The 25,593-nt window shown below is 37.4% G+C and overlaps 1 protein-coding gene across 2 annotated transcripts in view; it reads right to left on the minus strand.

The window, feature by feature from the left end:
• Window positions 1-25,593, minus strand: part of LOC117993128 (uncharacterized) — a 713,143-nt gene that overhangs the window by 16,432 nt on the left and 671,118 nt on the right. For both annotated transcript variants that reach the window (XM_069506506.1, XM_034980873.2), the window contains one exon: window positions 10,339-10,474. In XM_069506506.1, coding sequence (XP_069362607.1) covers window positions 10,339-10,474 — 136 coding nt within the window. The remainder of the gene's footprint in view (window positions 1-10,338; window positions 10,475-25,593) is intronic.

Genomic DNA, 25,593 nt, shown 5'->3' on the forward strand with positions numbered 1-25,593 from the left:
CAAATATTACTTACTTACTCTCTATAAATTACCTATTTCATCATCATCATCATCATCATCATCAACCAATAGACGTCCACTGCTGGACATAGGTCTCTTGTAGGGACTTCCACACGCCACGGGTTTGCGCCGCCGAGATCCAGCGGCTCCCTGCGACTCGTCTGATGTCGGCCGTCCACCTAGTGGGGGGTCTTCCAACGCTGCGTCTTCCGGTGCGAGGTCGCCATTCCATCACCTTGGAACCCCAACGTCTATCGGTTGTACGAACTATGTGCCCCGCCCATTGCCACTTCAGCTTCTCAACCCGTTGAGCTATGTCGGTTACTCTAGTTCTCTTACGGATCTCCCGAATCGATCGGATCGAATTACCTATTTAATTAAATCTTATTCGGTATTTCTCATTGTACACTTTTAAAATTAAGAAATCCTCCATATCATAACATTATATTTAATTATTATAATATTTCCCTTCCATTTAATTTTCTGGCTACGGACCTTTTCGTATGTTACGCAATGCAATTTTAAAGCACGACTATCCCTCATTAAATTATGCATTTCTTATGTAAAAAGCACATTTTTTTGGTTTGCTCATCAGGTAAAGAATTAATTTAATTTTTTATTTAATCAGTAATACCGTTTTATTTAACAGTAGTGCCTACACTTATAATTATGTAATACCTATGTATAAAGTATGTTATGTCCTTTACGTTAAGTAATGTTTGTATTGAAACTCGAAAGCAGCTCATATTAAAACGAAAAGCTCCTTCAAGATAAACCACAAAGTATTTTAAACCATCAAATAGGTACTTTAAGTATTTCTTAACAATTTTTGTCAACAAAATATTTTTATTAGTGTTTCGAGGGAGCAAAGAAAATGCGAGAGCAACATCACGAAACTTCCCCAAATAATGTGGCTAATTCCTTTGTACACAATCTCTAAACGCTTGTTTGGGATGCAACTTGTGTAGACACTTTAGCTGCATCCCACATTCAGGCGACCTCCTCTATGGCGGGTGCAGCGGCCATCAGCGCCGAACAGGCCAAAAGGCGCAAATATGAAAACCTCGATGGGAGCTTCGTATTCGTGCCTTTTGGTGTGGAGACCTTGGGGCCGTGGGGCCCGGGGGCTCGAGCTCTTTTTGAAGAAATTGCGAAAAGAGTTATCGAGTCAACCGGGGACCCGAGAGCTGGCAGCTACCTTGGCCAAAGAATTAGTTTGGCCATCCAAAGGGGTAATGCTGCCAGCATCTTGGGTACAATGCCTCGCTGCGGTGGTCTCGATGAGGTTTTAGATTTAATTTAATTTATTTTAGTTTTAATTTAATATTGTTTTCTTTTTTTTTAGATTTAAGTTTATTAATAGTTTATTTGTTATGTAAATAATTCGAATAAATATGAGAATTTTCCTTGTCAAATACTAAAAAAAAAAAAAATCTCTAAACTAAACTAAAATATCACGTCTAAATCTATTGCTATCCCTTTCATAATGTTGCTTGCGGAAAAGGAAAGCACTAGATTTAGACCTGTTAATTTTGTTTAGTTTAGAGATTGTGTACTAGAGAATCGGCATTAATGTGTACTTAACCCGTTATTGCCCCGATTTACGAGGTCTGCGACCGGCGGGAAAGTATTTTTTTTATTACATTTCTAAACTATAACACGTTTAGACTTTAGAAGTCAAAACAATTTGTATTATTTGTGATAATATTATGTTGTGGCACGCAAGTCGTTTGTTTTAAACTACATCTAAGTTTTAAATGTTTTGGAATTTTTGGTTAGTTTTTAGTACTACCACTCACATACAGATGGCGTTGTCATACTAATCTTTATTGCTTAATACTATGACAAAGAATAAAAAATATCTCGTTGCATTATTTTTAGTTTAGCTATTCGTCGCTAGATGGCGTTAGTTGTAAATTGGTAAAGTTTTCGAATGAAAATACTACGGTGGATGTAACAAAACACTACCGATTTACGAATAGGACCCAGGAACATGGCTAATTTTAAACAGAGGTATTTATTATATCACACCATATACAGATAATATAATTAACCTCAGGTAGGTACATATAAAAGGGTAGAATTACCTACATAAAATAAAATAACAATATGCCTTCATCACTTTGATAAAAGGGGTGAAACCGAAATGAAGACAGGGTAGGTACCGAATACAATAAATGAAACTTAGGGTGCCTTTCAACAATGCAAGTGTAGTTGCGGACAAAAGAGCTTTTGATTAATATTGGTCTCCCCGGGTCGGGGTTGAATATTTTTGGAAAAATATTCGGCTTTATAAAAATTACTAGGTTTTTGACTAGGTGCATGTGGGGAAGTCATTGATTTTCCAGGATACAAAAGTAGCCTATGCTTATGATTGCTCGCCTCCGAGAAGCAAGATATCTACCTTTCGTCGTAGTACTATTATATTATATTCTATGCTTTCGTCAGAATCGGTGAAAAGTTAACTGACAGACAGACACTTTCGTAGTTATAATATTAATATGGATATCTATCTACTAACAAAAATTGGACTGTAGTAATATTAATAGTTGCAACGTGATCGAAGGACAAACCAACAAACCAATAAACCAACAAACAAACACACTTTCTCATTTATAATAAGGGTACTGATTATTTATCTCAAGACTTAGTACAAAATTTCAGTACCTAATAACTCAATTTTTTCCACGCTCATTTTGTACTTCAGTAAAAAACTTCGCTAGCAATTTCTCAACAGTTTCTCACTGTAAGCTGTTTATAAATTTTAAGCGAGATCTTGAAAAATTAAAAGTGTTTGAATAAAAAATGAAGCGCAGTACACACTGCAGGCTCTGGGGGTGAGTGGGGCAGGGACAGTTAAACAATTGTTTAGATTAATGATGTTTTGGCTTGGTCGGTGTAGAGAAATTCTTTCGGAGAACTTCAAGAAGTAGTTTTAAAGGCTTACACAGAAAGGGCAGGATAAAAAGGTGTCTATCGCGATCCCTATATCAGAGTGTAGGAGTTCAAGAGTGAGTTCGTGTTTAGTTCGTAAAAAAATCGGCCAAGTGCAAGTCAGACTCGCGCACCGAGGGTTCCGTATTACAGTCGTATTTTTTCGACATTTTGCACGATAAATCAAAAACTGTCATGCATAAAAATAAATAAAAATTGTTTAATTTTTTTCTTGATGTAACCACTTTATGGTTTTCAGATTTTTCCCCTTATGTCTGCTATAAGACCTACCTACCTGCCAAATTTCATGATTCTAGGTCAACGGGAAGTACCCTGTACATTACTTAACAGATATACAGACAGACAGACAACGAAGTGATCCCATAAGGGTTCCCTTTCCTTTTGAGGTACGGAGCCCTAAAAACGAATAAATCAATACTCAATTCGCAAAAATCTCCGAAACTAAGTTCCGAATTTCGCAAAACGTCAATATTTCCATAACAAAAAGAGAAAAAACAAAAGCTAAATTAGCGTAGGGACCGACCTAACTTCATTTTCGTGCGCTGAGTCAGGTTTTTAGTCGGCGATTATGCAAACGAATTGCACATCACGAGCTTTACCACGACTGCCGTGCTCGACGGGTGCCGTTGGTGGTTTTTACTGTTTAATTAAAAACTGTTGTGATGTACAACTATAGTTTTGGCCAAGTTTTACCGGTTACAAAATGAACTGGTAACGTTAAAACTTAGAGGACGTTTTTTTCGTTTTAGATGTCGTAGAATCTGGAATTTTATACAAGGTGCTTTAAAATGTCCAAAGCATCCCAGCAAACTAAGGTTATAAACCGATGTGTAAATAAGAGATATACAAAAAAAACCGGTCAAGTGCGAGTCGGACTCGCACACAAAGAGTTCCTTACCTGCAAAATTTAATGATTCTAGATTAACGGGAAGTAGGTAACCTAAAGGTTTTAATTCCCGTGATGGGTCTTGACAGACACGACAGGCAGACCGTAAAATCTTCTGTGAACTCGAAGGAGCGTTTGAACGTTTGTCATGTAACAGAGGCCTGAGGAAGAAAGAAGGAATGGCGTGGACGAGCTGGGAAGTGAGTTTTGAGTGGAGAGTCTCGTAAATACAATGCTGGAAGAGAAAGGGAAGTGGGTGATAATTCAGAAATATATGGAAGCCAGGTATGGTAGGCCAACAAGGCGAGAACATAATATCTTCATATCTAATTTGGCATGTAAATGGCTTTTATGACAGGCATCCGCTAAGAAAGGATTTTTGGAAATTCGACCCCTAAAGGAGTGAAATAGGGGTTTGAAATTTGTGCAGTCCATGCGGACGAAGTCGCGAGCATAAGCTAGTAATTGATAAGAGAAAGGAGGGGTTTGATTTTAGAAGAAAATTTAAAAAAAAAACAATTTTTTCGTCAAAACATTACGAGATTTCAACCGATTTTAAATTCATTTTTTCCATGTACACCATTTCAACAATCCGGGAGTTCGAACAAGTTGCATCTTAAATAATGATTTTCTCTTTCGACACCAGCTCAAACTTGTTCACTGTGATTGATTGAGTCTGTGAATTGATGGTGGGGTGATGACTTGGCCTTTTTTTAGGGTTCCGTACCTCAAAAGAAAAAAAGGAACCCTTATAGGATCACTTCGTTGTCTGTCTGTCTGCCGTGTATGTCAAGAAATCTATAGAGTACTTCCCGTTGGCCTAGAATCATGGGAGGTAGGTAGGTCTTATAGTACTCGTAAGGGGGAAAATCCGAAAACTGTGAATTTGTAGCTATATCACAAAAAAAAATGTGTTCATGAACAAATAAAAATAGTATTTTCAACTATCAAAGTAAGATTAATATACCAACAGGGGTATCAGATACAGGACGTTACCTATAGATTTTAAAACAGATTTTATTTATATTAACGCTTTACGCATAATCGTTTTTGTATTCTCGTGAGAAATGACGAAAAAACATCGATGCGAAAAACACGACTGTAGTACGGAACACTCGGTGCGGAGTCTGAATCACACTTGGCCGGTTTTTTTTAATATAAAATATACGAGATTTGAAAAGTTATTTATTATTATGTAGGACGAACAAGGGTCATGGGGCTGTGGCCTAGATTATATCTATCAGGTACGATTTACGACTAAGGGGGGTAGTCAACCTCTTATATTGTGGCTAGTTAGCGATTTAGCGTTCCGGTACGATGCCGTGTAGAAACCAAAGGGGTATGGGTGTAATAATAACTGCCATACTCCTTCCAGGTTAGCCCGCTTCCATCTTAGACTTCATCATCATTTACCACCAGGTGAGTTTGCAGTCAAGGGCTAACTTAGGTATATCTAAATAATAATAAAAAATGTGTGTTTCTATTGCCGCTATAATAACAAATATGTAATAAAAATATCAAAACGGCAACTATGAAAAATTAAAAAAATTAAAGTGATATTTTTATACCAGGGTAGGTACTTAGGTACCTTCATGTTTTTGGTTTGATTGTTTTTTGTTTATTTCATTTCAAAAACTGACTCTGATTGCTGTCCAACAAATCTTTAATCCAAGAATATAAAATTGAAGAAATTTCTCTCAAGGATACTGAAATATTATACACGCCAGAAGTAATTATCGATCTTCTTCCAAGTAGGGACGACGGAAATGTAAAGTTTAGACAATATAAGACTTTATGACAATAGAAATAGGACCTTTATTTGTTTACCTGAATCATCCCGTGCGTAGGAAGTTATCCTCGTGTTGAAACGAGTTTATATCGGAGAAGCCTTTTCGTGCATTTGTGACCTTTCTGAATTAATGGCTAATAACAATAATTTAATTGAGTTTTTTTGAAAACTTGCTATGGTGTTATGAAACTACTAATTGATTGTTGTTGTTTTTAGGGTTCCGTGCCTGATACGTGTCAACGGGACCCGATTACTAAGTCTCCGCTGTCCGTCCGACAAATTATGAAAGATTATGAAAAATCTTATTACAATGTGAAGGATTATTTGAATTATAAGAAAGCTTGGAAATGCGTTGCCTTAACAGCTTTGATAGTTCTAATAAGTTTAAGTGACATAAAGTTTAAGTAAAATGGTTATAATACAAACAATAACCGGTTTTATGTGAACTTCTTCTCAGACCAGGGCGCGCTTGGAACTCTGAACATTGCGAAGTAATTTATCGAGAGATTATAGATAGATTAGCCTAGTGGTTAGGACGTCCGCCTTCTAATCGGAGGTCGGGGGTTCGATCCCGGGCACGCACCTCTAACTTTCCGGAGTTATGTGCGCTTCAATTTCACTTGCTTTAATGGCGAACGAAACCTGCATGCCTGAAAGTTCTCCATAATGTCCTCAAAGGTGTGTAGTCTACCAATCCGCACATGGCCAGCGTGGTAGGCTATAGCCAAAAACCCTTCTCACTCTGAGATGAGACCCGTACTCTGTAGTGAGCCGGCAATGGGTTCAACATTAAATCCAACATTCAATCCGCTGGCTTCGCAAATAAATTGAATCCAGTATAGAAGCTCGATTTAGTTTCACTTTCGAATAAATCCAATGAAATAAAACAATAACTAGCAACGAATAACGATTAAAACTGTGTCGTTATCGTTTGGGATGACTCTCGGTTTGTTACACGTGCGACTTCTTTTTTTTTTAGTAAAAATGACTGATACCTTCAACTGAAGCGTAGACGTGACCGGTCTTCGAGCTCTTTTATAAAATACGGTTTTACAACTCAAAAGCGGTTCAATTGCTGCCATTAAATCCAACATTCAATCCGCTGGCTTCGCAAATAAATTGAATCCAGTATAGAAGCTCGATTTAGTTTCACTTTCGAATAAATCCAATGAAATAAAACAATAACTAGCAACGAATAACGATTAAAACTGTGTCGTTATCGTTTGGGATGACTCTCGGTTTGTTACACATTCGAAGTTTTTTTTTTAGATAAAAATGGCGAGCAATAGAACAGGCGGGTCACCTAAGTCATCTTGGGGAACCGCACCAATGCGTTGCCTTTCCGGAATTTGTTTGGTCCGCCCCTTGAATAACCACATGATTTATCTGGATGAAAATACTTGAATCAACATAACCTCACTTCACGTTGTTTGTCAAGATCTCAAGTACAAATACATCTTGACAAACAAAAAAAAGTGGCGACGGTGATGAGGACAGAAAATAATTATTTTGTCACGTTCTAATAAGAGCCTAAATGTATTTAACACATATCTCGCTCTTGCAGTAAGTCGCAATAGGGCTTCTTCTTCTTCTTTCTTCTTTGGGGCTATACAGGTCCTTACTATCCCTGAATCACTGCGACCGTCTCCGATCTATTGTGTTTGCCTCCACTTCACATTTCCTTGTCAAATCCAGTGGCCGCCAGATACAGCAGCACCTTCTTGACTGGAATTGAAGTAACATCCTCCGGATAAATGATGTGTCTCCCTAGGTGGACGCTACGTTTGTGCATCAGAGCAGGGCAGAAGCAGATAATGTGCATCGGAGTCTCGGGAGACTCGTGGCACAGCCTGCAGATGTCCGAGCCCTGGAGCTTAAGGTTATACATGTGCCTTTTCAGGCCACAGTGACCCGTTAAAGCTCGCACCAGGATGCACATGTTACTTCTGTTAAGCGACAGCACCTCAGATGCTACCTTCTTGCTGAAGGATTTAAGCAGCGCTTTCGAGTGGTTTAACCCTGGCAAGTTTCTCCAGCGGTTGAGTGTGTCATAGTAGCAATAGGTTAGGAGGGTGAGTTGAACCAGGCTTTTAGGTATACCGCAGACAGGCTCTGGGCCTATCTGACGTGCCTTTGCGCCTGATTTTACCAGAATGTCCGCATTTTCGTTGCCTACTATTCCGGCGTGCCCTGGCACCCATCTTAGAACCACCCTGTTGTGTTGGGCCAGGGTGTTTAAGTTTACTCTGCAGTTTTCAACCAGTCTCGAGTTAACAACCTCTGAAGACAGAGCTGAAAGAGCTGCTTGACTATCCGAATGAATGTAAATCGTTTTATTGACGTGGTTGTGTTGCAGGATGGTTTCCACACATATTATTATGGCGTATACCTCCGCCTGGAAAATAGATAGATAGCAATAGGGCTACTTCTACAGGTATTTATTCTGAGCCTATTTTGAATGAATGATTTGACGTCGACTTTGACATACAATTTGGCAAATACCTATACGAAAAGTTAATGTTAGCTAAAAGATTTAATCAGGGCTCAGCGCTCTTTTCACAATGCTTCCGCAAAATTCCGCAAAGAACAGCATAAGAAAAGCAATACCTTACCCGTAGTTAAGTTTAATTTTATTTACATCTGATGTTATAGATAGATAGATAGATATCATTTATACTTTTATTTTTCAGTGCGAACGGATACCAGCCCGGAGTTTTTACGTCTCGAAAGGATTAAACGGCTCGGAAGGGATGAAACTTTTACGCTTCGTAAAGGATATTTAAGTTTAAGAGGCACTAACCCCAATTTACGGTAATGATTTAATTTCTTCCCGGAATTACGGGGATATTCCGGGAATGGCTGTAAACGACGTAAATAAATAATGTAACAAAGGGTTGGATTGTAAGTGGTAAAGCACTCTGAAGACCTATTCATTGGCATACTCGCTTTTCATGTAATTATTTTTGTTGGTTCGATTCTAGTTTAGGTTTACTTTAGGTCTTTCCTAAATTAGTTGATTGTTTAACTAGGCCCCGATTCTAAAAACATAATAAACTAGCTGATGCCCGCGACTTCGTACGCGTGGATTTAGGTTTTTAAAAATCCCGTAGGAACTCATTAATTTTCCGGGATGAAAAGTAGTCTATGTCCTTCCTCGGGATATAAGCTAACTCTGGACTAAATTTCATCAAAATCGGTTAAACGGTTGGGCCGTGAAAAGCTAGCAGACAGACAGACACACTTTCGCATTTATAATATTAGTATGGATTAAGTAAGTAATAAATAAATAAGTAAGTAATAAAGACACATATGCATACTTAAATACTGATAATCCGCACCAAATTTTGTGAAAATTGTTTTAACGGATGAGCCGTGATACGATAAGGTAGCACACAGTCACAGACACACTAATTTCGAATTGATTTAGTATGAATTTTATTTGACAAACTTCGAAACTGTTCGCAAATGTACCTACTGGCAAAGCTTGGCAAATGGCACAGCGACCGGAACAACGGAAAATATCACTTTGGAAATGTTACTACGAATTGGAATAAACAGGCACAGTAAACTATGTAGAATAGTATTCTATAAAGAATTAATTAATACAATATTTTAATAAAAAGTAATATACTTAGCATAAGTACCTATTCTGTTAATAATAATATTATTACATTTATGTATTTTAGTTTTAGTAGAATATAATAGAATGTTTTTTTAATCATGTAAACTTATGAATAGTCAGGTAGTTTTAATTTACCACTGGTTCGGAATGCCGTTCCTACCGAGAAGAACCAGCAATTAAGTAATTAAGCTTCACTTTCTTCGAACGAATTTAGGAATGGAATTATTTTATGATATTTTATTTGACAAATTTTGAGACTGTTCGCAAATGTACTGGCAAAGCTTGACAAATGGCACAGCGACCGGAACAACGGGAAATATCGCTTTGGAAATGTCACTACGAATTGGAATAAATGGCCACAGTAAACCATGTTTCTCTTCCTTATAGAATTAATAAAGATTGTCCTCAGAAAACTAAGTTGCGTTATTTTTGTTTTGGCAACCCGATAATGTCACTGCACATTATTGTTTGAGTCCATTTCTTATTATAGAAGTAAATTATTTAGGCGCGTTGGGTGATTTTGGGATGGGTATAAACTTCGAGTTCGCTTTACCGACATGCTAATGTTAATAGCAGATATATTATTTTATATGTTTCCACTCTGGAATCGACCTCAATAATAATAATTAAGATGGCGAAAAAAATTGTTTTTACCCTGTGCATATAAACCTACGTGAATTATCAATTATGCAGATAAATTATTGTATATTTATTGGAATTCATCAGTTTTTATTGAAAACAAATTCATTAAATTTGCGAAGCATTTCACTTGGATGTGAATTTAATGCAGATAACAGATTCGCTTTGAGATTTAAAATCTCTTATTAAAATTGCTTTCAAAGGAATATCGGTTACTTTTATTAATGACAACTCTGATGCAGTGATATTGTGTTTTGTGGTCTCAGAAGTGGGAGGTCCCACGTTCGATTCTCGGCTGGGACAATTTTACTTATGTTTCAGTCACCCTAACGCCTAACTAGTAACTATAGAGCCGAATCCTCAAGCGATTTAGCATTCCGTTCATCATCTAATCAATCAGCTAACACCTTGTAGATTTAGATGTTGGTAGCATTGAACCGAGCTTACCTGGGCTTGTGATAGGTGGGATTGCTGTTAGTCTTGAGTATGTCAGCGTTGGGGACGGACGTTGGCAGCGCGTGCTCTCGTTCCAATTCGCTTTCGTAGCTCTCAAGTGGTACATGCTTGCCGGGTAAGGGGTCCGCTGTAACAAGAAACATAATTATTTAAATTGGTATATTTGCAATTAAAATAATATCTATATATTTTGCAGATTTTAGCCGCACAAAGTCTTTCAACTCAAGTGGTACAAGTGGTGAGGGTGGAGTTTGAACTGTGGATCTACAAGAATCTATGTCTAGCAATAATAGGTGTTGAATTTTCAAAATTCCTTTCATAGCGGATGTCTAGGTCATAATAGCAATCTGCATGCCAAACAGTCCGATCTGTCCAGTAGTTTGAGATGTGCGTTGATAGATCAGTCAGTCAGTCACCTTTTCCTTTTAGGTATATATTTAAGATACAAAAGTAAGATGCTTTGGATTTTGGAAATAAATAAAATCGCTTTATTTGGAATACTTTTCGTCTATACCGCTAAGTGATTTAAAGCTCTTACATGGGGCCGTATAAAAGCCATTTGGAGGTAGTTATGGCTGTATAACTGCCATACTTTATCCACGTTAGCGGATTCTATCTTAGATAAAGATACATAATCTATTATATTCATAATATAGTATAGTTAATAATGAAAGACCTCCTGAATATATTCCTAGAATGATTAATAGCTAAATTGTAACTTAAATACATAATATTGTAAATAGAATCTTTCAAAAGAGCAACCGCCGAATTTCTTGCTGGTTCTCCTCTATAGGAAAGGCATTCCGAACCAGTGGTAGATGCATGTGACAATTCAAAAGTACTTGTAAAAGTTTATTTGAATAAAAATATTTCTATTCTGTTCTATATTTATTAGTTTGTACTTTGGACATCAAGTTGGTATGTTAATAATACGGTATTTGACAACTAGTCAAACAAGTAACTTTTTATCAAACGCCAAATCGCGCGCTGGTATGTGACGTCACATCATAATGACGTACTTATTTTAGTTAAATCGATAATTTTAAATGGTTATTACCTATAATAAATACCTTTAAACTAACAAAGCACGTGGATTTTACGTATTTTGGAAGACCCTCTATTTAATAATAATCACTGAGAAAAAGTTTGTTTTTGATATAGTCAAATTCTCACTCTGAGAGGAGACCCGCGCTCTGTAGTGAGCCGGTGATGGGTTGATCATGATGATGATGATAGTCAAATACCCAATTATTGTAGGTGCTCGTACATAATATTATGTTTTGTACAGTGAACAACAGTGAAGCTCACAATTTCTGTTAAACCTGATCCAATAACTGGTTCACGCTGCACACATTCCCGGAAATAATGAAAGACCCTCCTGTATTTATATTCCTAGAATGATTAATAGCTTAAAATAAACATTTAAATGAAGCATTTCAAACGTGCAACACTTTTGTTCTAAGAGCTCTTACAGACTAGATTTACTCAACGCGCGTTTAAAATTGCGTCATAAGAAAGTACAAAGTCACTCAGCGAGCAATGGAGATAGCTATGCTTGGAGTTTCTTACGTATTCAAATCAAAAATGAGGAGATTCGTAGGTACGATAGGAGGACCAGAGTAACCAACATACCTAAAGTCGATAGACGTTGGGGTCCCAAGGTGGTAGAATGGCGATCTCGCTCCGGAAAACGCAGCGTTGGAAGACCCCCCCCCACTAGGTGGACGGACGACATAAAGCGAGACGCGTAGGGAGTATCTGGATTCAGGTGGCGCAAGACCGTGGCGTATGGTCCTACGAGAGGCTTATGTCCAGCAGTTGACATCTATTGGTTGACAATGATGATGATGATTTGCGTCGACGGATACAGTGCATGTGATGCGCTGTTTTGATTGATTACAACCAAAGTCTTAATAGAAGGGATTCTAAAGCTTACTCTAAAAATAAATGAATAGGAAATAAATACACACGGTTTATTTTTAATGTAAGATATTTAGGGAGCATAATGGGGGATTCTTATTAATAACTTCATCTTCATCGAAGAAATTATAAGTACCTACTTTAAGTATAACGGGAGGGCGGCATGCATGCTTCGTGTTTTTATCTGTTCTAGCGGATTATAGTATAAATTAAGCTGGTTGATCCTTACATATCATACACTTCTGCAAAGTGAGGCCTGCTTCTATCCAAAAAATGGGTATTATTTTAGACCTCCTCCATTACACTACTTGGATTATAAAATTAAAGTACTTAGTGCATGTGTGTGTTTACCTAAATGATAAAAGAGCGTGGATTTGACCTCCAGCTCGTTCCAGCAACGCGCAGGACTGCAAATAATTTTCTTATACATGGCATAATATTGTATATCAAATCTTTGAAAAGTGCAACCGTCGAGTTTCTTGCTGGTTCTTCTTGGTAGGAAAGGCATTCTGAACTAGTGGTAGATGCAGCTGACGATTCAAAAATATAAAAGTTTAATTGAATAAAACATATTTTTAAATTATTTTTATTTTAATGTACATAATCTTGAATCAGTTCTTATTTTTTGATTTTTCATTTATTTACTTAATATATATGTCCTTATTTTTATTATTGGTATTTATATGCTTTCCATCTGTACTTTCTTCTTCTAAGCTCTATTACCAATTAGTGTGACTACTACAGAAATCGCGCGTACACTTCACTCAGTCTAGCAAGCCTCTTACATTTGCACTATAAGAACAATAGCCGCGTATCATATTATTCTGCTTTCTCACGAGTTATCAAATTCGGGACTCCACATCGAGTCGACAGATAAAGGGCATTGTTCACATAAAACAGTATACCGACTTAGTACAAGTTTACACATCTCGAAAACGTTAATAGATTTCGAGTATCGTATTTGAAACACTATAACGTAAAATGAACCTAAAGCACCGTTGAAGTAAATGTATAAACCTAACTATTGACTATGAACTAAAATATATTATATTCGAAAATGTGTTCCACAAGACGTCAAACTAAGCACGTCCTCCATTGTTTTATTGTCATAGAGTGTCTTTTAGTTATAATATGAGTAAGTAATTAGTCTATTTTATGTGATGATGATCAACAAATACCTCGTTTTACGATATTTAACACATTTGATGTAAGGAATCGCTCGACGGCGTACCTATTCACTATCATCTCAATCCATCGCCAGCCCTCTACTAAGCACGAGTCTCCTCTCAGAATAAGGGCTTAGGGCATGGTTCATAACGCTGGGGTAACGGGTTGGCAGAATTCACATACACAAACATTATGGAGAACTTTCAGGCATGCAGGTTTCCTCACGAAGTTTTTCTTCGCCGTTACATCACACTTGCCCTTAACTTAAAATACGTCAACTCACACTTAAAATTTATTTCATGTAGGACTACTTGTGCTACTTTTATGAGTATCGATTCTCCTTTTCATGTGAGTTCAATTTTTGTATCTTATTTGGAACAGCCTAGTTCTAGTGCATAGTTAGTTCATGCGCATCGTTGTGAAGCACCTTGTTTTGAATTCGTATCTACGCGTTTTGTTTTTATCAGTTCCTATTTGCGCCGGGTGTATAGGCATAGACAAACTCGAGACTAAAACAGGGCAGTTTAGGTCCATTTCACTTTGAGGTTATAGTGTTTCGATACTCGAAATCTATCAACGTTCTCGAGATGTACAAACATGTACTAAACGTACCAATACTACTACTACAGGTCCAAATAGTGTTGCGTTAGTCGATGTACGGAATTCATAAACAACGTCTTTGTTAGCCGACCTAGTTCTGAGTATCATCGGTGCTTTGACTACATACACAATAGCGACAAGTCGTTCGACAAAATGTTCCGCAAACTCGACAATAAGTTCGCAATCGTAAAACGTCGACAATAATTTTTGTGGCCCAATTTTTAGTTATTCCTACCGAATAATCGAGTAAACGGCCAAGAAATCTCGGAGAGATTATCGGTGAATCGAATACAATTTTTTTAAAGTCTTTGAACGTCATATGAGACAAAAGTTAAGTAGTGAAAGGCAAAATTGTTTTGTTTGGGTCATATTGTATCCCTGATTCACTTAATAGATTTTTTTCTTGTTGCCTTGGCTTTAAGGATAGACATGAACGCACTCATCCGATCCGAGTCCGTGAAAATACGTTCCGGAATTGTCATAGAACTATTTGTATGGTAGCTTATAATGACATATACGTAGATATTTTTTATAACCGTATTTTCGCGGATTCGGATCGGATGAGTGCGTGATCAAGTCAAGATAGGGGTTTCTTTAGAGGACGATTCAAATTAGATTCTAAAGTAGCCCCTATATGTTACCTATGAATTTCGGCGTTAGTCTATCTTAGGCTACAAGACAAAAAGTTTTAAAACAAAATGTCTGTAGTGTCATCAGTCATCCAATGTTTAGACTAGCAATTTCTCAGTATTTGTCGGTGTTTAGGCTTTAGTTTCAAGATGATACGAGATACAGCGATATTATAAATTGTTATTGTTATTTTAAATCTTAATATTAATAAACAGCCCGTCGAGAATTTTTACATAGCATAAACATTTTGACGTTTCTTGAAGCTTTTCGGCGAATTGTGTGAGCGTTATTTTAATAAAATATAAGTAGATAATATTTTTGTTAAAGTCTATCTACAACTACTTATGTATTATAAAAATTCTGGCGATTATTATTACCGCTTTCGTTGAATTGGAAAGATTTATCTCATCTTCTAAATAATATATCAAAGGCAAGGACTGACTGACTGAACTATCAACGCACAGCTCAAACTAATGGACGGAACGGGCAGAATATTGGCTTGTAGATAGTCATTATGACGTAGACATAAGTAAAGAAAGGAATTTTAAAATTCAACCTCCAAGGGGGTAAAATAGGGGTTTGAAACTGTGTAGTCCACGCGGATGAAATCGCTAACATAAGCCAGTAAACTATACTATTGACAGTATTGGGTAGCTATAACTAGCTAGATATATAAAGGTTTTTTTAAAAATCTGTGGGAATACTTGATTTTTGGGGATAAAAATTATCCTATGTCCATCCATCACCAGAGGGCCTAACATGCGCCGCACGAGAAAATTTTGTCTACACATTTTCTCGTGTTCATTTATAGAGATAAGACGAGTAAATGAGTAGACAAAATTTTCTCGTGGTTATTTTCAGTTCAGTGGTTTTTATGAAAATACTGTACAATAGGTACTCGTAGGTACTTAAGTAGTTATGGATAGCGAAATTTGGTATAAGAAATCTGTTTTACAGACAAAAAGATTATACATAATAATTTGTTTCTTCCATAACTAACTACTTAAGTAGTACTTCAATGAATAAAATCCCGCATCGCCGTATCTTTTTTGTTTAAAAATAATGATACAATTTCCACCGTCCGCTAATGTGACCGCAACCTAACAGAAGTACACTCATAGTCGTGATTTGGTCTCGTTAAAGTTGCATGCGAATTTGATTCCTATTCCAACGTTATTAGATTAAAAATTACTTGTTGCATAAATAATTGCTACAGTAGGTATCCGAAGTAAGAGTGGGCCTATTTTTTTCGTTAATTGCATTTCTGCGATCTCAAAAACGTTATTAGTAGATAGAAAATTAGTTATTTGTTAGGAAAAAACGGTTTTAATTAGAAAGTAGGTTTTGATGTTTCTTACACCATAAGAAAGTAAGTACCTATTATGACTGGTGTTTTTGTATGGAACTTTAATGGAGTGTAATTCTAAAGGCATGAGAACCAGATATGTTTGTGTTAAAATTCAATTAATGCAGAATTCCATTTCGATTTAATTCTGTGATTTTGCTCAGACTTTAGACTTAAGATCTCTGAAGTGTAGGTCATCATCATCATCATCATCAACCGATAGACGTCCACTGCTGGACATATGTAGGTCTTTTGTAGGGACTTCCACACGCCACGGTTTTGCGCCGCCTGAATCATATTTTCATTTCCGTCTTTGTTTTCTATTTCTTATGAGGCAGCCTATAGCGCCTACATTACGTTTTATGTGTGTTTAGAAAATGACTTCCCAGGGATGTGATAATTTGAATAGTATGTCAATATCTGAGTTTGTTGTGGGCTCTTCTCAGACCTGGGCGCGTTTGGAACCCTCGTAGCTTTAGTTTTAAGTTTGCGTAATAATTATCACCACTATATCTTACAAATCTAACACCATACCAGACCATCAATAAGAGTAATTTATTACCTATTTTGAATAAATAATTTGACTTTGACTTTGACTTTGAATAGGTAATGCAAAATATGCATCTACAATCTACATGCAAAATATGTATATAATCTGTATATTTTATATACAGATATGCATATAATCTGTATATTTTATATACAGATTATATGCAAAATATAATCTGTATATAAAAAATTCAAATTCCTGACTAACTGACTGAGTGACTTTATATATATATATATATATCAATGCACAGCATAAACCGTTGGTCCTAGAGACATTAAATTTGGAGGGTGTGTTCTTAGTGAACAGTAGGTATCCAATAAGAAAGGATTTCTCGAAATTCCACCACTAAGGGGGATAAATAGTGAATGGAAGTTTGTATGAAAGTCTATCATTTTTAAAATTACATCGATGAAAATTGTTATTCAGGCTTTCGGTTAAGAATAAAAAATGTCGTATAATTCACGAAATTTAGTTTTCCATAGTTTACTTATAAGCTAAACAAGTATAGCTTCTCGCAAAAACACGAAGTAGCGAGGCGCATTATACGCGGCCATACGACCTTGTCCGATGTCCTTTATAAAGAACTTATAATAATTATTCCCCGTACAAAATCGGTGCGGGGAAAATAAATTGAGGAATGAGCTTTATAAATGGAGGTTGTTTTTATTGCATTCATATTTTCATTTCCTTCTTTGTTTTCTATTTCTTATAAGGTTATTTTAGCGTTTCTTATAAGGTTGCCTAGCGCCTACATTACGTTTTATGTGTGTTTGGAAAATTACTTCCCAGGGAAAGCGATGTTGGTGATTTGTATAAGTAGGTCAGTAATGCGAAATATACGTATAATATACAGACTACAGTGTACCTACTTTAGTTTATCTTAGACTAGATGATGCCTGCGATTTAGGTTTTTAAAATCCCGCGGGAACTCATCGATTTTCGGCGACAATAGTAGCCTATATCCGGCCCCGGGATGTAAGCTATCTCTGTAACAAATTTCGTCAAAATCAGTTAAACGGATGGGCCGTGAAAAACTATGAGACAGATGGACAGTCACACTTTCACCTATAAAATGAAAGAGACAAGTAAGATGTGATATATTAGATGTATAATATAATAAGTATGTCTTCTAAAACATAGAGATAGCTACTTTGATAAAATCGATTTCAGTATCCGTTCAATATCGATACTATGATTGATTCACCGTCGTGATTCGTGACTCAATCAGCGGAGCGCGCGAAACCGTTGAGTCATCAACAGTTAACCGCTTTCAATTACCTACTTCATTCCTTTTTAGAGTTCCGTACCAGAAGGGAGCGAAGTGGACCCTATTTCTAATGAATTGATTGATTAATTGATTTGATGATTGATTGATTAATTAATTGATACTTACCAAATTTTATGATTCTAGGTCAGACCGACAGACAGACAGACAGACAACAAAGTGATCCTATAAGCGTTCCGTTTTTCCTTTTGAGGTACGGAACCCTTAAAACTGACACGAAAGACGCGGATGAAACCAGGGACAAAGACATACTTAGTCTGCGACAGGTCGCGATGGCAATCGGGGTATGAGGCGGAGGGACGCTCCATACACCCGCACGTCACCCGCCGCGTTCGGCTGCACCGGGTTAGCGCAAGGGTTGTGCGGGTGTGCGGGGTATTCCCTCCCAGATTGCCATCTCGACTTGTCGAGTACTAAGTATAGCTTTGATAAAATCGATTTCAGTATCCGTTCAATATCGATACTGCGATTGATTCACCGTCGTGATTCGTGACTCAATCAGTAGAGCGCGCGGGACCGTTAAGTCATCAACAGTTACCCGCTTTCAATTACCTACTTCATTCCTTTTTAGGGTTCCGTACCCGAAGGGAGCGAGCTGGACTCTATTTCTAATGAATTGATTCAGCCTCCACTGAATAATAGGTAGATATGTGTCCAAAAAACTGACACGAAAGACGCGGATGAGACCAAGACAAAGACATATATTTATTATCATAGCGACAATAGAAATACACACTGTGAAAACAGGGAACCCTAGAAAACCAAGATGACGAATTTCAAAGTGACAAACCGGCCGCCATGCAAATTAAAAAGTATCTACGTATAATTTTGTGCGATGATACGGACTACGGAACCCCTCATGTGCGAGTTCAACTCGCGCTTGACCGGTTTTTTCACATTAATTCCATTAACGATTACATTCCGATTATCGTTTTATGCTCCGCAGCGATGCTTTTACGAACGATTTAATTTAACTTTTGAGCAACTGGTTATTAATTCATGCGATAACTTGATTGTTTCGGTAGAAAATCTAAATATACATATAAAAGGAAAAGGTGACTGACTGACTGACTGACTGATCTATCTACTGCACACAGCTCAAACTACTGGACGGATCGGGCTGAAAGGCATGTTTATTGTATATAGCTATTAGGACGTAGGCATCCGCTAAGAAAGGATTTTCGAAAATTTAACCCTCAAGGGGGCGAAATACGGGTTCGAAATTTGTGTAGTCCACACGGACGAAGTCGCGAGCATAAGCTAGTCTAAATATATAAAAGGAAAAGGTGACTGACTGACTGGTCTATCAACGCACAGCTCAAACTACTGGACGGATCGGGCTGAAAGGCATGCAGGTAGCTATAATGACATAGGCATCCGCTAAGAAAGGATTTTCGAAAATTTAACCCTTAAGGGGAGGCATAGGGGTTTGAAATTTGTGTAGTCCACGCGGACGAAGTCGCAAGTATAAGCTAGTCTAAATATATAAAAGGAAAAGGTGACTGACTGACTGGTCTATCAACGCACAGCTCAAACTACTGGACGGATCGGGCTAAAAGGCATGTAGGTATATATAGCTATTAGGACATAGGCATCCGCTAAGAAAGGATTTTCGAAAATTTAACCCTTAAGGGGAGGCATAGGGGTTTGAAATTTGTGTAGTCCACGCGGACGAAGTCGCGGTCATAATAAGTATAAATTTTTCATTGGAGACTATTTAGGTTTAAGTGTTTGAATATGTACTAACTATTAATGTAATTATAACTGTTTGTTACCATAAAAATAAATAAATAAAATTAAAAAAGCTAGTCGATAAAAAGCTTAAACTTAAAAACCCGCATCGCATTTGTCTGCACTTCAATAAAGAGAGTTGAGAGACGGAGGGAGCGGACTGCGGAGGGATTTCTTTGATTGATTTTAATGGCTATTAAAATATTGTGCTCGCATGCAAATCGGGGACTGCAAATGTTGTGACAACATGTCGCTATTGAGAAAATACATTCAATAGTGCATTAAACTTATTATAAGTATTGATTTGATAAAATAAATATTATAACAAATTCAGTTTTCGGATAATTCCCCTAACTTACTTACTTGTGCTTTAAGACATTGGTACTGATTGTCAAATTAGCCCGCTTCTATCTTAGACTGCATCAAAGTCAAAGTCAAAGTCAAATGATTTATTCAAAATAGGTACTTAATAAATTACTCTTATTGATGGTCTGGTATGGTGTTAGATTTGTAAGATATAGTGGTGATAATTATTACGCAAACTTAAAACTAAAGCTACGAGGGTTCCAAACGCGCCCAGGTCTGAGAAGAGCCCACAACAAACTCAGCATCATCACTTACCACCAGGTGAGAGCGCAGCCTTGTATCGGAATAAAATAAAAACAAACTTTCCTTTCATGATAAGGTCAATGGGAAGTACCCCATAGGTTTTGATTCCCTTGACGGGTCTTGGCAGACACGACAGACAGACAACGTAGTGATTCATTATTTTTCGCAGAAATTTTCCGCTCCTAAATGTGAAAGAATCCTTAGGAAAATGTCGCTCAAGACAGCTCTCAATAAATTTGAATGAAAAAAATGAACCTCCCGAGCCCTCAGACCTGACTAAACAAGATTAAGTAACCAATTCGACATGACATTATAAAAAATGAACTGAATAATAAACGATATAAAAAACGTTGTTTTCACTCTTCGGTGCGAATGTAAATAAATAACTTTGGTAGGAGTTCCAAATTCAAATTCGATGTGACCTTGAGGATAGTGATGGTACATGAAACATAAGGACGGTAATCGATGAATCGGAACACTGAAAAACAGGGTTGTACACCCGATGCAATTTGTAACATCCATACTTCCATACTAATATTATAAATGCGAAAGTGTGTGTGTACAAGTCTCATTTTTTAAAACATCATTATAATATTTAGAATAATATGTACCCGTTTCTGCCGTATTTATAACACCATAGATCATTATTTTCCCGTTTTAAAAGCCTGCTATGCCTGTATAAAAATCGGTATGTTATGCCTAGTTTTCAAGCATGTCATAACACAAGACGAGATATCTAAAGAAAATAATATTGTGTGTGTGAAAATAATATTGAAAATTATGTGTGTAATATTATGTTGTATATTAAAGTCATCGATAAGTTTCGTTTCTAAAACATCGATACTGTATATCACATTTCCCAAACATCACTACTCGAGGACATCATCTGATGGATTTATTAGGAACGGCATTGCGAACCAGTGGTAAATTAATCTAGTTGACGATTCAAAAGCACTTGTAAAAGTTTTCTTACTTGAATAAAAATATATTCTATTAGGTACATTCTAATGTGTAGTCTAAAACGTCTTAATAAAACATCGATAAGTTCCGTTTCTAAAACATCGACATATCCCGTTTCTGTAACACGGGACATCACTATAGGAGGACGTCATCTGATGAAATATTCGTAGGCTATTTGCTAGAGTGAGAACCGGTCATAAATTATTTGTGACTTTTTCTAGAACTTAATGTTCTCTCAGGAGTCAGGACCGCTGAATTTTTCTGTACCCTATTTTCTAGAGTTTGTACGTCATGCATTTAAATCTGTTACTCTAAATCTAGGTATAGCTACTACATAATACATATACCTACCTAGAAACTTATCCATATCTATACTAATATTATAAATACAAAATGTGTTTGTTTGTTGCTTTGCTGGTTTGTCCGTCAATCCCACGGCAACGGAGCAACGAATCGACGTGATTTATTGCATGGATATAGTTGAAGACCAGGAAAGTAAAATAGGCTACTTCTTATCCCGGTAAATCAAAGAGTTCTCACGGGTTTTTTTTTTTTACAATTTAAAAACCTAAATCTATGCGGACGAAGTCGCGGGCATCAGCTGATAACATAAAATTCTCAAACGTCATAACAAATAACATAACATTCTCAATAGGTAATTCAAACACATACCCACTTAATAAATAGCTCGAATCACGGAATCAATATCATTTTATAGAGAAAATAAATTAAGTGATTAATTAATACTCAATTACTCAGTGAGTGTACTATTTTCATAATTAATACCAATTTATAATGAATTTCAAATTGAAAATTCCATCTCTATGAATTGTTACAATATTAAGTAATATTAAATACTGAAAATAATAAAATAAAAACTATCTGTCTGCTAGTTTTTCACGGTTTAACGAATTTTGACGAGATTTGGTACAGAGAAAGCTCTCATCACAGGGAAGGTCAGGCTGGCTACTTTTGTCCCGGAAGATTAAAGAGTTCCTAGGAAGTTTTTAACAACCTAATTCTGCGCCTCACAAGAAAGCTCACTCAGCGGGCGACGGAGAGAGCTATGTTTGGATTTTCTCTATGTGATCAAATCAGAAATGAGGAGATCCGTAGGCGAACTAGAGTAACCGACATAGCTCAACGGGTCGCGAAGCTGAAGTGGCAATGGGCAGGGCATATAGTTCGTAAAACCGATAGACGTTGGGGTCCTAAGGTGCTGGAATGGCGACCTCGCACCGGAAGACGCAGTGTTGGAAGACCCCCCATTAGGTGGACGGACGACATCAGACGAGTCGCAGGGAGCCGTTGGATTCAGGCGGCGCAAGACCGTGGCGTGTGGAAGTCCCTACAAGAGACCTATGTCCAGCAGTGGACCTCTATCGGTTGATGATGATGATGAATTCTGCGTGGTGAAGAGATAGCTTGCAACTTGTATACGCATATGGGCCACTTTTTATGGCGAAAAATCGACGAGTTTCCTTGTCGTTTTCATAAAACCTAAAACCACGCAGACCAAGTCGTGGGCATTCACTTGCAGTACTGTTATATAATCAATTTTATTATTGAAGAAGTAACATTTCAAACAGGCCTGAGCCTGACCTATTTCGCGAAATATTATACGTATATTTTACAATGTATGAAACAGTGACATGATAATACCACGGTTTGGTAACTATACAGTTGATCTGAGATATATTTAAAATGGCGATGTAACCGGCGGAGGTGTCAGCAATTAGGAGTACACTTCTTACGCGCTTCTAAATACAAATATACTACGCCTATTATTCTTTTCTTTGTAGTTATAACTAACCTATAACTAAGCCAGATATCGACTTATCTCTTCATTATCAATGCTCTAAACACAACCCTTCTTTAGGTTTCGCCGCAGTCTGGTAAAAAGTAACGTAATACCAAACGTTGATTCGTGTTGTTCACACATCACGCATCTCGCTCTTGAGTATATCCTACCCGTAAATGTTGATTGAAACAGCATGCTATGACGCTCGATGACACTCGAACACTCATAAGAAATGGTTTCCGCTGCGCGTCGGAGCGGAGCTAAATTGTCCTGGTTCATAAATAATCATTTATTTTACCTTTACTTGTACTATCAGACAAGAAGGTACCAGCACGGCATTATCATGGTAAGTAATTTTATTCACTCACCGCCGCCGGACTATATTGCCCAACTGTACGATTGCTAAACAGTGATACATAATACAATATTCATAAACACACTTGATTGATTTAGCAGCTCCCTTTGTTTATAAGAATATTGCGTTTAATATCGCAGAAAATATCTAATATATTCTCGTATAATTTGTACTGTTCAAAGGCGAGAATTTGAATATTTTAACATTATGATAGCGTATTATTATCAAATGTTATGATGATGCCATTCTCGGCTTTTGTTGTGTCGCGGATATTGCAATTTGCATAAATAACTGAAAATTGACAAGTAAAAATGGCCGGCAAAATATTTTGATATGACATTTTCTTCGACTACGAATCTATCTCTGCGATTTCTTCATTATATTTACTTACATAAATAAAGAAGAAAGATGTTAGGTATATTTATTAATTAATATTTAAATGACTTTTTCTAATGTTAAGTATATACCAGCAGGCTGCAATCAGAGGTGAATAAAGTAAACTAAGTCTAAATATATTTATAACTAGAGGAGCCCGCTACTTCCTTGGTCCGCGTGGATTTAAGCTAATTCAGTGTCCAACGATGAATTGCCACTGAGCTCATTTGACATTGGTTGGTTCTTCATTGCTGCTTCACTGAGTGATATTAAAATTATTTTTCGTAGAAAACCTTCAAGGATTGAAAATAAATATCACATGAGCTCGGTGGCTTTCATGCATCGTTGTACACTGAGCTAGCGAATCTCCCGCGCTGGGCATGTTTAACCTCACTTTAACGGCCTGACGTACAACTGGCCCTAAGGTAGTGGTCCGACCGCCAACGATGAACGAGAAACGAGTAGAACTAGAAACTATAAACGAGTTGGCGATCAGCGGGTAGCGAGTGTGTACTTTCGGTAGTTTTGTCGCCGGGCTATAAGCGAGTGTGCAAGTGTGACAAAACTACTAAAGCGAGTACTCGCCGGCAGTGTGAACAGTCAGAGAGCAACTTTTGATATTATGCATCTCTTTCATTTACACGGAATGTACATTTATTGTGCATTTCTTGAGAGAGAAAATCGCCGATAGTTAGTCGTTTTCTCGCCGGCGCGGTCGGACCACTGCCAAAATATTGGAAAATTATTACATTTATCTACATTTTAAATTACTTTAGGTACTACGTTCGAAATATTCAAATGAATGAATAATCGTACCAAATATTCGACATGACTGCGCCTTTTGAGATTCAATATTCCGACCTTTCCCGTTTGATTCGCAATATATTTCCCTTTTTAAGGGTTCCGTAGTAAAATAAAGAATACTTTATATGCTTGACGACAATCATGCTTAATAAAGCATTGATAAGGTCGCTTGATTAGGAGATGCTCTTGCTTTGAAGGCAAGGCAAAACCGGTAGACGTTGGGGTCCCAAGGTGCTGGACTGGCGACCTCGCACCGGCAAGCACAGCGTTGGAAGACCCCCCAGTAAGTAGACGGGCGACATCAGGCGAGTCGAAGGGAGCCCCTGGATTCAGCCGGCGTAAGATCGTGCATGTGGAAGTCCCTACAAGAGACCAATGTCCAGCAGTGGACGTCTCATGATCAACCCATCGCCAGCTCACTACAGAGCACGGGTCTCCCCTCAGAGAGAAGGGTTTTAGCCATAGTCTACCACGCTGGGCATGTGCGGATTAGTAGACTTCACACACCTTTGAGAACATTATGGAGAACTCTCAGGCATGCAGGTTTCCTCGCAATGTTTTCCTTCACCGTTAAAGCATGTGATATTTCATTACTTAAAACGCACATAGCTCCGAAAAGCAAGAGGTGCGTGCCCGGGATCGAACCTCCGACCTCCGATAAGAAGGCGGACGTCCTAACCACTAGGCTATCACAGCAGTGGACGATGATGAAATTTTTTAGTAACTAATGTCACTACGGAACCTCAACTTATTGCACGCGCTTGACAAGTTTTTTTTACAGTAGGAACCTACTTTTCTTAATTTCCATCGGTCGCTCGCTGTATTTTTCCGACTGATGTATTTATTAAAGCACTTTTGTGCTTGACATCGGCAGGGAAAGATAAACAACTTGTTCCTTGGGTTTTGTTTTATTTCATAAAGCATCAATAGACTTGCCAACTCCCAACTTAACTAAGGGTAAGATCGCACTCTGACTTAACTTACACTTAAAAAGAGAGTAAGAGTTAAAACGAAACAGAACTATATCTCTCACATCAATCTGTCTCGTTTTAACTCAATCTTAAGTGTGAGCTCACCCTTACGCTGAGATCTATAGAGCGCACTCTGAATGGAC

The sequence above is a fragment of the Maniola hyperantus genome, chromosome 23, assembly GCF_902806685.2.
Source record: "Maniola hyperantus chromosome 23, iAphHyp1.2, whole genome shotgun sequence".
In the NCBI taxonomy this organism is placed as follows: domain Eukaryota; kingdom Metazoa; phylum Arthropoda; class Insecta; order Lepidoptera; family Nymphalidae; genus Maniola; species Maniola hyperantus.